Below are 16,708 nucleotides of genomic sequence, written 5' to 3'. Positions count from 1 at the left end.
ATGATTCAGTAGCTGTAGCAGTAACTACCTGCAGAAACTGTTTCCCTTTGTGACTCGTCTCACATCACTGTGAAGGAATTTTGGACCTCTTGTTCACAGCATTGCTCGAGGGTCCTGCAGCATTTCAGTCATTCTGTTGGAGATCAGCTGCTTTGCTTGGGGTTGTTCACCTGCTGCATGACCCAGTTTGAGTCAAGCTTCAACTGTTGAGCAGATGACTCACATTTTTGGTATTCAGTGCTGTGCAAAAGTCTTGAGCCACCCCTCATCTCTTGATAATTTGTGTCCGAGGAGCCAGACTTTCTACTGATTCCTTAAAGTGGTTTCGAGCAGTAGTTCTTCAGCTTTTTGAAGGTCTTTCAAAGCTTCTTTTGTCAGACATTAGCTGCCTTTCCAGTCCTTACACTGGACCATTTTAGAAGAATTATTTATTTTTGTTTGTTTAAGCCGCTTCACTCTGACCTGAGGTTCGCTGAATTATATATGAACTGGACTGAAAATCAGTGGCAGTAGGTCTGATGGAGTCATGAAAACATATTTGAAATTTTTGACTCACATTATTGTCAGTATGTATGGAGGAGGCCAGGAGGGAGGTCCAACAGTGAGTGTCTGCAGCCATGTGTTAAACATGGCGGAGGCTCTGCCATGACTTCTGGTACATCTTTCGCCACCTTACAATGAAGCGATTGCAGCCATTCCCCAACTGTGTGAATGGTACTCATAGCCATTGATCAGTAGTCTTTGATTAATGGACTTGTGCTACATCCATATGGACAGAATCAACCTTTTGGGATTTTCTTGTAAACTTTAACTAATGTGAAAATTAAATTACAAACTATTTCTTTCAAACACTCTGAAGGAAATGACACGTGATGAGCTGAAGACGTTCTAGTAGTTCTGAAGCAGGACGACACCGATGAAAATTTCTCAAAAAGAGCTGAGATGATTTTAAAGCTGATTTTAAATCTAAAGTTTTTATTCGAGCCTATAAAAGCTGAAGGTTTTTCACATTTCTGCTTGTCAAGAAGGAATCACGCAGCCCTTAGATAGAAGACAACACCAAACTTTTTAAGCTTATTAATAAACACACACAATGATTTAGTGCAGATGTTACGTTCCCCTAAAAGGGTCCAGGCGATGAAGGGGAAGTAACAAAAAGTGTCCAGGTTAGAAAAAGGAGACAGAGGCAAACTGGTTAAAGAGTTTTATTAAAGTTTCTATCAAATACTAACTAAAAGAGACGGTCAAGCCGCTATCACCATTTAAAGAAACAAAACAAAACTCAGGCGTTGGTCAATAAACTGAAGAGTAAGTCAAAAAAAAAAGAGTTTAGTCACCAAACACTGGCAGGACTAAACAATCACCAAACGCAGCTCACTAGCAGTAAACAGCAAAAACACAGCTCACCAGCTGCAACCACTAACATGGCACTCTGGCCCAGAGCTCACCTTTCCCTGGGCTTAAATACCTTTAATTACTGATGTGAGTCAGCTGTGTAAAAGAGAAAGGTGGCACCTCAGGCAGAAGAGATTGTAGGACACGCCCACACAGGCACCTTCAGGAGGAGGCCTTGCTAGGGCTGTAACACAGACACAAAATAATCCTACAGATACTTTTGAGTCACTCAAAGGTCACTTTAAAAATCTACTCAGTCCCAGAAAACACACAGAGTTCACTTGTCCTGATTCAAGTATTTACAAAAGGTTGAAAAAGTAGAGGTTGTAAACATAAATGAACAAACACTGAATGTTTTTAATGACTTCATGTTGCATTAAAACAACAGCTGAACGTTAAGACTGACCATGTGTGTGCTCTGCTCTGTGTTAGGTCTGAAAACTCTGCAGACTTCAGTGATGGGACAGAAATCAGGTCTAACAAACTGCAGCACTCTTCATGGCTGTTTCCCTTCACTACTACTCACAGCGCTTCAGTTGTTCCACATTTTGCCGTATTTCACCTCAATATTTTCCAGACAATACTCCAAAATGACAACACGGAAAAAAGTCTGCGTGAGCGTCCTTTTTATTAAAAATAAAACATAAAAAATACGGTTTAAATACAACAAAATGTAGAAAAACTGAAGCTCTGTAAACACTTTCTGGATGAGTTGTATCTATATCTCATCATCTTGAACAAACACATCACCTGTGAGAGAAAACATCCATGAAGAGTGCTGCAGTTTGCTGGACCTGCACAGAGTCTGTGTGGATGTGACAAATCATTCTTCTAAACTTTCCCCTGCATAAAGAGCTACTCTCTAAATTACACGTGATAGCTCAGAAACATTTTTACTTTTTAGCCTCTTCCAGCTTTGTTTCTCTCTGAAAAACAAGCTGCAGACTGCAGCACGAGCATCGAGTGATGCAGGGAGATTTTTGTTTATTTGACGGGTAAACCTTGTCTCTGAAACTGTATTTTGAGCAGCCAGTGAAACAGAGCTCAGCTTTAGTACATTATTTTCTCTCGTGTACACAAACGGGCTCTGGAGCAGCGTTTGTTTATAAGTGAAGTCTCACAGCTCCTCCATCTCTCTCTGTCCACAAAGAGTTTTTACAACTTCTGCTTCGATGTTTTAAGTTCACGTCTGCCAACAAAAACGAAGCGGTCTCCATTTAACACCATCGAGTGTTGCTCACCAAAAAATAATTTAATGATGCATATGAGTCACTTCCTGTCCTGTATTCATTGTTTAAGCCCAGCTTGTTGTTTAACACCAGGCTAGTTATCATTAACCAAAACGAGATGCAAAAAAATATTTTAATTAAATAAAAACTTCAGTTTTGCGAAAATAAAAGCATTTACATTAAAAATGAGAAAATAGAAAACTGTAAGTTTCACACTCTGAACTTGTTAAATTGACACAGCCAGTTTTCTATTCTTACACATCTACATGGATTGTGTGACAGTTTAAAAACCCAGCTGAGCTGTGGTTTAAGAACAGCGCCACCTTTTGTCCAGTAACAGCATGTGCGAGTTGTGTGACTAAAGTTCAATTCAGACGTCTGCAGGAAATTTATCCAAACATGTAACTGGAAACCCCTTTTCTTATTTTGTTGAATTTTCTTTTAAAGTCAATTTTGACTTTTAAGTTGCTGCAGTTGTGTTGTACGCCCTTATTCCTTCAGTTTTCTTCTCTCATGTAAGATCAGGAACTGAAGAGCGAATCAAACTAAAAATATTAATAATTCGTCAGCCTTCTGTTAACTCTGCTGCACAGATGGGCTGCTGAGGCGTACAGACGCCATGCTTCATCAAATTATTTGAACTGCAGACCTCAGTCTGAGGGTTTGTCCGCACACTCCATTCTGCCTCCTAAGATCATTAAACTGAGGAAGCAGGAAGATGTGATAGGAGCACCTGCTGACGCTAAAGCATAGAAAGCCTCATGCCTGACCGTGAAACCAGAAAGAGCCTTTTGTAGTTCTTTAAATGCAGCTGACACCAACCCTTTGACCTCTGAGGGAGGAAATAAAGATCAGATTGACTGCACTTCCCCAAAGATGAGGGAAGCCTTCAATGAGAATCAGTCAATGATGAAGACGTGGAGGTCAGAGAGCATGTCACATCTGAAGCTCCAGCTTTTTGTATGGATCTTTAGCGAGTTCTTCACACATTTACACTCATACATCCAACTGACTGGCTTTACTGGCTAAACCTTTGAGTCTATTGCTCTTAAAGAAGTCTGAAGCAAAAGGAAGATGAGCTGGACTGATTCAGACATGACCTCTGGATTATCTGGCTGAACTCGACCTGTCCTCAGTCCAGAGTTTCCCCCCCCCCCCATGCTTTTCTCCCACTGACTGGGATCCATAATTCCCAGTTTCAGTCATTTAGGATAAAATAAAGGGACAAACAACAGGTTTTAATGTAAATTATATTTAATCTGCAAAGTGCTTCTCAAAAAACACAATTCCAATGAAATAAATGTGCAGTTTATTCTACACATGAGATCCTGTCACATGACTGTGCGTCAAACCATAGGCCAGAACAAAAGCACTCACACAGTCTCAATGAATAAAATTAACACCAGAATCTCTTCTCTGAAATTAAAATAAAAAACTTTTATCTTTTAATTCAAAACAGACAAACATGTGAAACTGGACCAGTTCAGCTTTTGTACTTGGTGCTGAAGTGAGCGTTGACTTTGAGGATGGAGACGTAGAGCGTGAGGCCGACGAGGAAGAACTGCTGCTGCTCTTTCAGCCGGACCAGTTTCATCTTCACCTGCCCCTCAGAGCTGCGGTACACCATCAGGAAGTTGGTGCCGCTGTAGCCCAACGACTGCGACTTCTTCACCACGGAGATGGTAACCGGGGTGCTGACGCACCAGAAGGGTTTCTGGAACTCGTCCAGCAGGGTCAACGTCATGACGCAGCAGTTCTGAAGACGTCACGGCGCGCCAAGTTATTCACACTAACATCACACCACCTATCACACATTTGTATTTGTATTCTATTTTTATCTTATTGTATATTTATTTTATTCTACTGTATATAGTATATTATTTTATTCTATTCTGTACAGCTGTGTACTGTATTTATTCTTATTGTATTCTAATTTTTGCCTCATAACTTTTGCACTGTCCACTTCCTGCTGTGACAAAACAAATTTCCCACGTGTGGGACTAATAAAGGTTATCTTATCTTATCTTATCTTACACAACGACGTTAACACACGCAACACCACACTTTAACTGCAGCTTAAACTCAGACATCACATGTGTAAAACACGTCTGCACGAGTTCAAACATTTGGTTTCTTTGTCTGTACTGTGCAGAAGTCTTGAGCCAACCCTCATTTCTTTGCAATTTGGCGTTATAAGGTTTTTCCGTTGTTAGGGCAATTCACACCGACCTGTGAATCATTCAAGCTCACAGGATGAAGCTGTACTGTGTCTACATCCAACTCAGCAAGGAAACCATTTTAGCCAAACACACAACACAAACTGACATAAAACTGTATTTTTGCACCAAGGTGATTCCCAGAGAGCTGTTAGCCAAAAAAAATGTCTTTCAGCATGATTTGCAGTGAGTCTCTAAAAAAATAAAAAAATAAATAAAATAAAGAGCAAACTGGACAAATGGAAGATAAAGCCTTAAAAAATAAATAAATAAAAAATACACACTGGCATTTCAAAATCCTATGTCACCTTGTTGAGAGGTAGCTTGAGACCTCTGCACAGCACTATAAATCTCTGAATCATGTGTGTCAGACGGCTGTACCTCTACCGAGCCTTCCAGCTTCTCCCACTTCCAGGGCACACGGATGCTTCCAGACAGTGATCGGTGCTGGGACACATTAGTCCTGCTGATGACCTTCATTTCAGCAAGTCCCTGTTGAACTGACCACAGGCCAGAGAGTGTTGGTGATTTAAAATTTTTCACTTACTCCTCAGTTTGTTGATTGTAGAGTTTCCATAATGTGAATCCACCAAGTGTGACCATCCGCGCTCCATGTGACAGGATGGAAGTTACCGATGTCGTTACATACGGTGGAAAAACAGCTGTTAAAAAAAACAAACAAAAAAAAAACAAAAAACACAACAACAACCCTCGACAGACAACATGGCGCCCACCCCTAGTCTTTACCTGACATTATAAGAACAAGTCAATGTATAACTCAACGCAGCACAAATGTAAGGAAACAGAAATGAGTGTAAATCCTAAGATCAGAGTCTAAAGTGCAGTTTCTTGGCTCGTTTTAAATTAAAAAAAACAAACAAACAAACAAAAAGTTACATCTGCTCTTTTGTGAAAGACTCCCTGCTTAACAGGGAATGTAATCTCATTACTCCGTGATTACTTGTGCTGCAGGAGAGCTGGCAAAAGTGTCCCGACATGATCTGGGTCCTGGTATTGTGCAGGACGAAGTGCAGAGTGTAGCCGTGGAGACCAAATTTAGGGTCACGGTCGTCCACGGGGGGCGGGTCCAAAGGTTCGGAATATGGGCTGCAGGAAGGGACAAATGAGCATTAACACAAAACTGAATATTAAACAAAGTTTCTCTTAAACTGATGACAGACGTACAAATCCGGCCCATTTATTGTTAATATTATTTGGCATCACAGGAAAGCCAGGCTACTGATGCTGGCCTCTGTTTTAAAGCAGGACCACTTCCTTAAACTTACCAGACTGGAGATCCCAGCAGAATCTTCTCCACCAGCTTGTGGAAGTGCAGGTTGATCATGATGAAGGCTATGTTGCCCCGACCCTACACACAGAATCTTCTTTTACTTTTATAATTCATTTTATTCTAATAAAAACATACAAGTTAACGTTACAGAATTAGAGGCTTCACTGCAGAAGAACTACTTAAAGATGTTCTGTTATTTTAGGAACACTAACAGGAAAAACTGCATTTAAAAACGCACAGAAATTCACTCAGGAATTAAAACTAGGGGTGGGACTCTTTATAATTAAGTAATTAATCTTGAACAATCACATTTCATCACATAAGAAAAACTGCATTTCAATGCAAAACAGAAAAAAATATAACATCCCTAGCCAAAATTAAGCAGACTTATTTTAAATACTTTAAGTACATTTTCAAAATGGTATTGTCTTTAAATAATAAAAATTTCAACATAAAGTGCAGTTTTTCTTCTTAATAAAAAAAAAAAAAAGAAAAAAAAAAAGAAAAAGAAAAAACGCAGAAACAAAAGGGTATTTGACCAGCTTCACCTTTGAACTCCGAGTAACCTTAGCCAACTTTATTTTGTACATTAGGTTAAAACGGTGTGATCATCGACCATTTCAGTGGAAAAAAAACCAAAAACAACCAACAAAACCCCATTGGACTCACAATACCTCCATTCTCATTTACGGTCCTTCTCTCAGCCAATTACTGTCAACTTAGACAAACTAGACTGTTCACATTCGCAGAGCTCAGTGCAGTTCTCCTATTTGTTACTATGTGACTGTTAGGGTCGCTGACCTCTAGAGGCTCTCCCCATGTGAGAGCTTTTTCTCCTGTTTTTCAGGTCTGCCTCATAAGCCGCAGCTGAGATGTGTCGTAGCTCATCAGCCACTACATAAAGACTGACGTCTCGAAAGGACCTAACTGGAAAACGCCTTTCTTCAAATTAATTGCAATTGACACGTTAAATTCCCACCTTGATTTAAAAGTAATTTAATAATCAGCAGATAAACATGAGATGTTAAACAGATTATAAAATGTGCATCTAAACTTACAACACCTGCATTTAAAACTCCAGAGCCACAGAAACGTTTTGGTTCCTTTAAAGAGTTTTGTTAAATATTTACCCTCCAGAAGCCGATGACGACTCCCGGCGACAGACACGCAAGCCTGATCTGTCCGTCTTTGCCAGTGAGCTCATACGGATGGGTCCTCATATCCAGGTTTAAAATCAGAGAGCGCCAGGCCAGCCTGGAGGAGGAGGAGAGCACACCTGACCATCAAATTTAATTACTGACAGAATTCAAAAGGATGAATGAATTTGATAAATGACATAAAAGTATTAAAGGCCCAGAGTGAGGGCTTCATACTACCAGATATTTTTACACACACACACACACACACACACACACACACACACACACACACACACACACACACACACACACACACACACACACACACACACACACACAAAAAATAAAATGAAGTCAGTTAAATAAAAGTAAAAGCATTTAACATTAACAGAGCATTCTTTCCATGAAGGTGTTTAGTATCAGTTTTCACTTTTTGTGATCAGTTGACGACGTCAGCTCACTGTTGCAGTTTTAAAGGTCAATGATGGTGCGTCGTTACTCTGGAACATGGTCGATCTGCTCCTTAATATGGGTGGATACTCCATCTAACCATCACCAGAGGTCCACAACCCTGTTTGTCTGAACCTCATTAAATCCATGTCTAGAACTTCCTGCTAGCAACTACAGAGCATCTCCAGACTCTGCTCGTCCTCTCAGGCACGAAACCCTCAATCACACCTTCATCACCTCCAGCCTGGAGTGCTCTGCCTATCAAAGCCCTCCACATGCTGCACTTAGCTCAGGACTTTGCTTTGAGGTCTTACATGCCTTCGCTGACGAGAACAGCGGACTCCCGGCACATCGTTTTCAAACCCCCCGCGGTCTTTCACTACTCAGGTTAAACATGATATACAAGTCACAAAAATGTTATTGTATGGCTTTTTTTTCCAGTGTTTTATTTGTTCCTGAGTAAATTGGTCTGGTGAGAATAAAGTTATAGTTTTCACATAGCTGAATCAAACAGAACACAGATTAAACAGAAGTGTGAGATGGTAGCGAATTTACTCCGGTGTCCTGTTATATTTGAGGGGGCAAGAAGCAGACGGCTGACTTTAAAACTCTACCGAGACAATCTGCAAAATTCATTAAAAGTTTAATAAACGATCATATTGTCTTTTTTTTTTTAAGTTAGCACATACCTTAAACACCTAAAGCTGTAAGCTAATGATAGTTATAACAGCAGATGCATGCTGGTGCAATGAGCTGTACGTTTTAAGTCCAATGGATGCATGATCTGATTAGTTGACTATCACAATAATCGTTTGTGGCAGCCCTACTGTCATTAAACTCCCAAATTTCCTTTAACCCTTTAAAGCCGGTCGGAGCAGGCACGCTCCGTTTTGCGTAACAATTTTTAAATCCCGGTAGAACCGGAACCACGTAAGCTAGCGCAATAATTTTTTTTGCATATGAAACCAGATGAGTTGTACTTACATCTTATGCCATCAGCTTGTGCTAGGCCACGGTTTCCTTCCACATAAAGCTTTGCAAAAATTGCATAAAAAGCGCTTGCAGGAACAAAAACATAATATTCCAGAAACGGGCTTTGCTGATCCGATTAGCTGTTCAGAACACTTCCTCCATTGAAATAGACGTCAGTGCGAACTATCGCATGTCCGCCATTACCTCCCCGAAACCGGAAGTGATGTCATTTTCGTGGAAAATGTAGTTTTTTACTTGTAGGCCTTATAAGCCTTTACTGGTGTTTTTAAAAGTCATGTTTGACTTTATGCTTTTCTGAATAGTTTCTAGGATGCTTAGAACTCGAATTGCACTGCTTTAAATATTTTATTTTTATGCACATGCTGTTTTCTCTGCAAATTTGCATTATAGGATTGGTTTTTGTTTTTTCTGCAGTATATAAAAATTGGTGTATCTCAAAAATAAAACTATGAAAGCACTCAAAATAAGTTTCCTGTTGTAAACTATTTTTTGCAACTTTTTTGTATTTAAAATTTTGAGGGATAAACCTCTTAAATTTAGAGTAGAAAATGTGTTTAAAAAACACAAAACAACAATTTTCACATTTTTTGTAGTTTATTGCACTTTTTTTGCAATTTATGTAGTTACTATGGACTTAATGCATACATATTATTAAAAATTGGGCTATAATGGTTGTATTGATGTATAGCAACTTGAAATGCTCCCAGAAATGGCTCCACAGCATGTAAAAATATAATATAAGCTCTGGCGGACTTGGTTCTATGGTAGGTCTTAAAGGGTTAAAATCCTTCTCCTCACCTATAAATCCCTCCATGCTCTTGCCTCCCAGGATTTATCTGATCTTCTCTTACATCCCATCTCAGATTCTACCTTCCACAGATAAAAACTTACTATTCAACCCTCAGACTGCAGTCTTTCAGAGACAGCCTTCAGTGCTCTTGAATGCTGCCTGCTCACTGACACCTTTGACTTTTTGTATAAAGCGGCCCTGGGTTCCAGTTTTGTCTTATTATTATTCTTAAATATAGAGAATAACACAGAGATACAGCTCTGTGGCCGTCTTACTTCTCCTTCCTGACTCCGTAGAGCTGGATGCTGTTGATGTCTTGGTAGGATGGAAGGCGGCCTCCGCTCCAGTGGACAATCATGGAGGACTCGAAGTAGTGCCCTCGGGTCTGCTCCAGCACGACCACCTGACCCCAGTGAGTGTGCAGCATCAGCTCCCAGCTCACATTCAGGTTCCTGCAAAAATCCAGTGAATAAATCTTTATTACACATACAGGAAACACGGGCCGCCCCGGAGTTCAACCAGGAACCATTTTAGTGACTTAAACAACCATTTATCCAGTTATGGGTCACAAACTCATGAAACCGACTAATCGAGCCTGAAATAAAGAAACAGAAACACTTTTGGAATAACCTGAAGAGGTAGCGGCTTGTACCTGAGCACCCACTCAGTCTGCTGGGGCAGGCCGGTGAATGGGCCGATGTCTCTCAGCTCTCCTCTCCACTTGTTCATCTCTCGCCCAGTTATCATCCTGAGGTACATCCACTTCCAGCAGCTCGTCGATCGATCCTCCGCTGGCTCCATCTTCACCGCCACGTTGCCCGCCGCTTTTGGCTTCCACCCAAACTCTGACATGTAGATCCTGTACCACAAGACGCTGGAGAGAAAAATGTTTCTTTTGCATGTTTCTGCTGTTTGTGCAGGAGCTTCTAATCTCACCACCTGGTGGGTAGATGAATCCTTCCACCTGCTGGCTGCAAGGGTGTATTACTCCAAGTGTTTCTAGGCTGTGTTCATGTTGCAGCTCGGCAGGTTTTGATGTTGTGAATTTAAAACGTCCTCCCAATTTTTTAGGACAGAAAACAATCACAGGTCTGTTTGTTGCATTTACATTTTTAAAAAGTATTAAGCACTTTCAGCTGCTTCATAGAGCCCTGCATATTTAACACAGTCCACATTTAATGAAAACTAAACTGAGATGCAGGCACTGCTGGAAATCCGGGCGCGTAAAATTCAGGATATACTGCTGAGCCCATCTGATGCAAGGCTGTGCAGGTGTGCTTCGTCTTACTCGTCATTGGTGAGCTGGTAGAAGAGCTTGCTGACGTGGCTGATGCAGAACAGCGAGGACACGTCCAGGTACGACAGAATCTTGTGCAGAATCTCAGACGGCATCCTGGAGAAAAGATGAGCAGAAAACACGGTGAGGCCACAGAAATTTAGGATTTTTGTGCCGGTCGCAAAAATTTACTTGTACCTTTTAAAGGAGCCCTACTGTGCATGATTTTGCATGATTCACAGTCCAAATATCCTCAGTTATGTTATCCTGGGCTTTGTGCGGCCTGGGAGTGGGCAGATTGATCCAAATATCTACAGTATTGATTCCATTATTGCCATTAGAGTCAATGTTAACTTCAGTGATAGGAATAACGGCATTAACAGTAGCGGCGTTACTAACAGCGTTACTTTTTTCAGAAACTAGTAATTTAACTAATTACTATTTCTATTGTTATTATAATAATAATAATAATAATAATAATAATAATAATAATGGATTGGATTTATATAGCGCTTTTCAAGGCACCCAAAGCGCTTTACAATGCCACTATTCATTCACTCTCGCATTCATACACTGGTGGAGGCAAGCTACGGTTGTAGCCACAGCTGCCCTGGGGCAGACTGACAGAAGCGAGGCTGCCATTTCGCGCCATCGGCCCCTCTGGCCAACACCAGTAGGCGGTAGGGTAAAGTGTCTTGCCCAAGGACACAACGACCAGGACAGAGAGCCCAGGGATCGAACCGGCGACCTTCCGGTTACAGATACGCTTCCCAACCCCCTGAGCCACGGTCGCCACAGCAACTTACAATGAAGTTACTGTTACTAACAAGAAAATGTGATGCAGACGAGTTACTATTTTTCAACACACAGACTATTGAAGCTGTCTTCAGCTAACTAGGAGCTGAAGACAGCTTCCTGGCAGCACACAAGTGCTGCTGATTGGCTGAGGAGGAATAAAGTAGTCATGGCAAACCAATCACATGACCAGTTTAAGATGACATAGCAACAAGATGCTATGTCAACCCAAGACAACCCTGAGTGTCTTTTTGTGTTAAAAGTGGGGACTTTAAACAACATTCCAGTTTTTAAATTGTGTTGGGAAAAAAAAAAAAAAAAGAGTTATGATTAAAATAAAATATTTGTGATGTTTTTTCCTGAATATTATGGTTATGTCTACTGAAAAAAAGGGAAAAACTGTTTTCTAAAAAAAGCGCTTGCAAGAAATCTTGCAACCAAAAAAAAAAAAAAAAAGGAAAAGACAAAGAAAGCGAGAGAGTGTGTTTTGAGATGTGAGAGATTTGTGACACTTAGCATCTTCGGAGTGTGTAGTTAGTGGGTTGTGAAGACAATCATTTTGTTTTGTGTGTCAGAACAATGAGGTGACTGTTGAACGTCACTGTTGCTGCCAAAAAGCCACCAAGACAGATTACAGCGTAAACCAGGGGTCGGCAACCCTAGGCACACGTGACACAGCTGGCACGCGAAGGGTTAACTGATGACACGACCATAGCTGGACTGGCCATCAGGCCGATGGTGATTTTTCGTTTTTATGGGCCGATGATTTTTTATTTTTTTTGTAACAGTATAAACACTGAAAGGTGGTGGATTGGCCAGATGCTGGTCGATGTGTAAAAATAACTCAGTTGTTTGGTGGTGGCTATGGCGGAGCTTCCACAGAGGCCAGCAGGTGGATGAGGGAAAGGGGAGGCAGGAGGAGGAGAGACCCGAGGCGCCCGCCGGTCCCAGTGTCAGGTGAACTGAATTTCAGGTAAGAAGTTATGACTGCAGACTATCTGGGTCAGATATAAAACAAGTTTAGGTGGAGTTTATTTTCGTTGTGCGAACTTTATTTTATTCATAAGGTTAGTTAGTAGAGTTTCCAACTGTCCCGTAAAAAATGGAATTGTCTCGTATTCAGAGAAAATATTACGCGTTTCATATTGAGTAAAGGAATACAGTTTGTCCCGGACTTCAGCTAGAATGAAAAAAGACAAAGCTGGAGTTATTCTGTGTCTTTATGCTGCTTCGTCTTCTCTCATTCTCTCCCCTCCCTCTCCTGTTTCTACTTCAATCATGAAACTGATCAATGATGAGCTGATCGGCTTTTCTGACGCAAGTCCTGTCTCTCTTGTTTGTTTATCGCCCACCCCTGGTGTAAACGCTGGCTCAAGGTGGGAAACAGTACGAATGATACACCACCTGCTGTCAAGTGCTCCTCTATCTTATAGTGGACAGAAATTATTTTTTGGAGTGACTCAAATAATTTCTGTGGCATCTTATTGACTCTTAAAACATGTTTGTGGTTGTTACAGTAAAAATAAATTTTCTCTATTCTGATTTTGTGTGTTAGTCTGACTGGACCAAATTGTGTTAATACAGTATGTCAAAATGAAAAACTAACTGTAAATTCAGATATGTGCGTTTGTCCTGAAAAGAACGATACCAAACAAGACAAGATAAATAGTTTCTAAAGGTGAAATGAAAGTAAATATAACTACTTTTTCAAAATAACTTGTCCAACACTGGTTAGCTTACCTTTCCACCAAGTTCACTTTGGGAAATTCTGCTTTTTTGTTGTCTGTCGGTGCTTCTCGACATCTACTTAAAAATGACGAGAAAAATAATCATAATCATTTTTAATCAAAATTTTAATTCAGTAATACATTAACTTAACGGGGGGGTATTTACCGGGGCTCGTTCCCGCCACACTGCCTCTGGTTTGGGGACTCTGAAGTCGGCCACCTACGGCCACCGGTCTGTCTTCTGCTCGGTCGCCTGGGACCTGGCCGTCCGGGACCAGGCCGTCCTCTTCCGCGACCCTGCTGCAGTCTCTCCAGAACTGGCTGGTTCCACTTGTTCTGAGTCTGGGGAAAGCTGCGGGAAATTTCACTCTCTTTCTCCGCCATGATGGATCCGTTTGAAGCTGTTGGCCGCGTTCACAATGAGGCCGTGGCTTCCGGACAGCTCTCACCTTCACAATAAGAGCCTTACCACTAGATGGCAGCCACGCGTTGGCTAAGCAGTAGTGATGGGACGTTCTGTATCGAGGCTTCGGAGCGTGTGTCGAGTAATGGAGGGGGCGTTTCCGCGAAGCGCGTATCGAGGCTTGCTTCATTTATGGGAGGAGCTGAAAATGATGACGTCCGAAGCCTCGCTGCCCGGCTGTACCACGTGACTGGTTCATGAAGCGGTTCGAACTTTGCCGCAAATAATCATTTTCCATACTGCCAGCATAAATATACACAGTATACTGCCATCACTACACTATAGGTGTTTTACACACTCCTTTTGTTGTTGACATTTACAGGCTGTGTGCAAAATGCCACACTCTTCAAATTCATGCCAGCTATTATTTTTACGTCCAGTAGGTGTCCTGCTAGAGCAAATGAAGCTTCATGAAGCTTCGCGTTGGGGTGAACCAATTGGATGAAAAGCTTCAGTGCTTCATGGGGCTTCATCTGCCCATCACTACTGAGCAGCTCCACAGATTCATGCAGCATTTCTTAAATATTTAGCATTATTCTACCGTTTTTAATCATTTACCATTACCTGTGCACATGTTTTATCCCAACAGAGGTGGCTCTAACAGCCATAAGTTTGTTCTACCCCTAACAATGGCATCCTTCACTTGGGTCCCTGTATATCTATGCCACCGGTGTCAAACTCCAGTCTCCAAGGGCCGGTGTCCTGAAACCTTTACATGTGGTCCTGCTGCAACACACCTGAATAAATTTAGTAAATCATTAGCAAGACTTTTGAACTTGACTGCATGCTGAGGTGACAATTCAGCCATTTGATTCATGTTACAGCAGCTCATCAGTGAATGAACATGGAGTAATAAAAGTAATTTGTAAGTACATTGTTGCAAACACTTACATTTATTTAAATTTACTTGAGTAGGATTAGGGAGTGCATGTCACCTCAACATGCAGTCAAGTTCTGTAGTCTTCCTAATGACCTACTAATTTTATTCAGGTGTGTCGCAGCAGGGACAGATGGAAAGGTTTCAGGACGCTGGCACTCGAGGACTGGAGTTTGACACCCTGATATGCTTTTTAATACTCTTTCTCTTATTTCTCTTTACTGCTGTACCACGTGTGAAACAAAATAAATAAATCAAGTACCTCTATTCTCTATTCTCAAGAAAGCCGTACAAGTTCTATTGTGTTATTGCAAATCTTGTCAAATTACTCAGGGATTCATATTTAATTTATTTTAGAAGTGTATAGCAGATAATCAGGAGATCCATTTCAATGTGATCAAACCACTTCACCTGGACGCAATGAATCAACAGCCATCTTGAAACAAATACGGGCACTTATTTGGACAGTTATTTTTGAATGATCCAAATTCAATTCCATTTTTAATGTTGAGCAGTGTTGACTTTCCTTCAAAAACGTGTTTTAAAACGATTCTTCTGGAAGTTCACTCTGATACATCTTTGCTCAGTTCATTGATGGTAACTGATACTGCTCTGCTGTAGGAGGCTGTTTTTGGTGAATGAGCTGTAGTCTGGGATCATGACCTGATTAGCAAGACTTGGTTAAAATTAGTAAAGTCGGTGTTGAGAATATTCTGGGTGTGGTCCCAGTCTGCTGAATTGACCTATTGTGTGTGTGTCTGTGTGTTACACAAGCATGCTACACTGTGTAATTTAAGTAAAAGCCATGAAACCTGAGATCACACATGCACACACACACTCACGTAGTGACTGAACAAACTTTATTATCTACACAACACTGCCCAGGAGCAGCAGCAACAAACCTCTCTTTGTCGGTCACATAAACATGTTTTTGGTCTCCAAGCAGCTTCATAAACACACACAGCCTGTAAAGTGATGATGTCCTCATATGGAAGACTGCGGCTGATGAAGAGCGTCGCTCTCCTCAGCATCACTGACAGCTTTCTGGGACTTACAGCAAAGAAAAACAAGTTGGTCAGAATTACTTGGTGAGTACATGGGCATCACATTTATTAATGTTCACTGTTCTTGTTGTCAAAGGAGCTTGCAAAGAAAAGCGTCTGGACTTCTTTAAGTTGCTTGAAGACGTTTCACCTCTCATCCGAGAAGCTTCTTCAGTTCTAAGGTCAAATGATGGAGAGTCCCAGATATAAACCTAGTGGGAGTAACCCCCCACAGAGGGACAAAAGGACCCCTGATGATCCTCTAATCGCCTGAGCCAAGGTGTGAAACTGGGTGTGGGTCCCAATCAGCCAGAGTTTCGGGTGAGTTCATTGTGAAACCTGGCCCCACCTTATCATGCGAATTCCTGAGATCAGATGGCCCAGGATGTGAGTGGGCGTTAAGGCGTCTGGGAAGGGATCTCAAAACTGGATTATAGATGGCAGAGAGTTGGTGTCGTAAACCCCCGCCTCTGTTCAAAGATGGTCGCTCACAGTGGACATAGATGGCTTCTTTCACTCCTCTTTCAAACCATCTGTCCTCTCTGTTTGTGTTTTGGCGTTTTGTCTTTCGGGTGAACCAGTTTTTGTCTGTGTGTTGCTGGGTCTGAAATGTCGTGCTTGGAGAAAACTCTCCTGAGTTTTTCTGATACACCGGCTACATAGGGGATGACAATGTTGTTGCGTCTGTCCTTCTTATCCTCCCTCGCTGGTGTCTGATCTTCTTTTCTGTGCCTCTTTGCTGACTTTAAGAACGCCCATTTAGGATAGCCGCACGTTTTGAGTGCTTCCTTTACATGTGTGTGTTCCTTCTTTTTTCCTTCAGGCTTAGAGGGAACATGTTCTGCCCGGTGGTGTAGGGTCCTAATTACTCCAAGTTTGTGTTCCAGAGGGTGATGGGAGTCAAAGAGGAGGTACTGGTCCGTGTGTGTGGGCTTCCGGTAAACTTCGATGTTGAGGTTGCCATTCTCTTCAATGTGCACAGCGCAGTCCAGGAAAGGCAAACAGTCGTCCTTTGTGTCTTCCC

General features: G+C 41.5%; 1 protein-coding gene across 5 annotated transcripts; it reads right to left on the bottom strand.

Moving 5' to 3' along the window:
- Positions 1 to 3,887: 3,887 nt before the first annotated feature.
- Positions 3,888 to 13,804, bottom strand: LOC113009788 (F-box only protein 15-like). 5 transcript variants are annotated; one of them, XM_026148330.1, is made up of 10 exons: positions 13,468 to 13,804; positions 13,315 to 13,380; positions 10,792 to 10,896; positions 10,156 to 10,377; positions 9,779 to 9,955; positions 7,262 to 7,385; positions 6,127 to 6,209; positions 5,802 to 5,947; positions 5,222 to 5,340; positions 3,888 to 4,380 (listed from the first exon to the last, which is right to left on the bottom strand). In XM_026148330.1, exons 1-10 carry the CDS (start codon positions 13,683 to 13,685, stop codon positions 4,108 to 4,110), a joined length of 1,533 nt encoding a protein of 510 aa, XP_026004115.1. In that variant the 5' UTR covers positions 13,686 to 13,804; the 3' UTR covers positions 3,888 to 4,107. The 5 variants fall into 5 exon arrangements, with proteins under 5 accessions (XP_026004115.1, XP_026004116.1, XP_026004117.1 ...); XM_026148331.1 differs by having other exon boundaries at positions 13,315 to 13,377; XM_026148332.1 differs by lacking the exon at positions 5,222 to 5,340 and adding an exon at positions 5,388 to 5,502 and having other exon boundaries at positions 4,305 to 4,380.
- Positions 13,805 to 16,708: the final 2,904 nt, after the last annotated feature.

The sequence above is a fragment of the Astatotilapia calliptera genome, chromosome 17, assembly GCF_900246225.1.
Source record: "Astatotilapia calliptera chromosome 17, fAstCal1.2, whole genome shotgun sequence".
Lineage (NCBI taxonomy): Eukaryota > Metazoa > Chordata > Actinopteri > Cichliformes > Cichlidae > Astatotilapia > Astatotilapia calliptera.
This window is presented reverse-complemented; position numbering and strand designations above follow the sequence as displayed.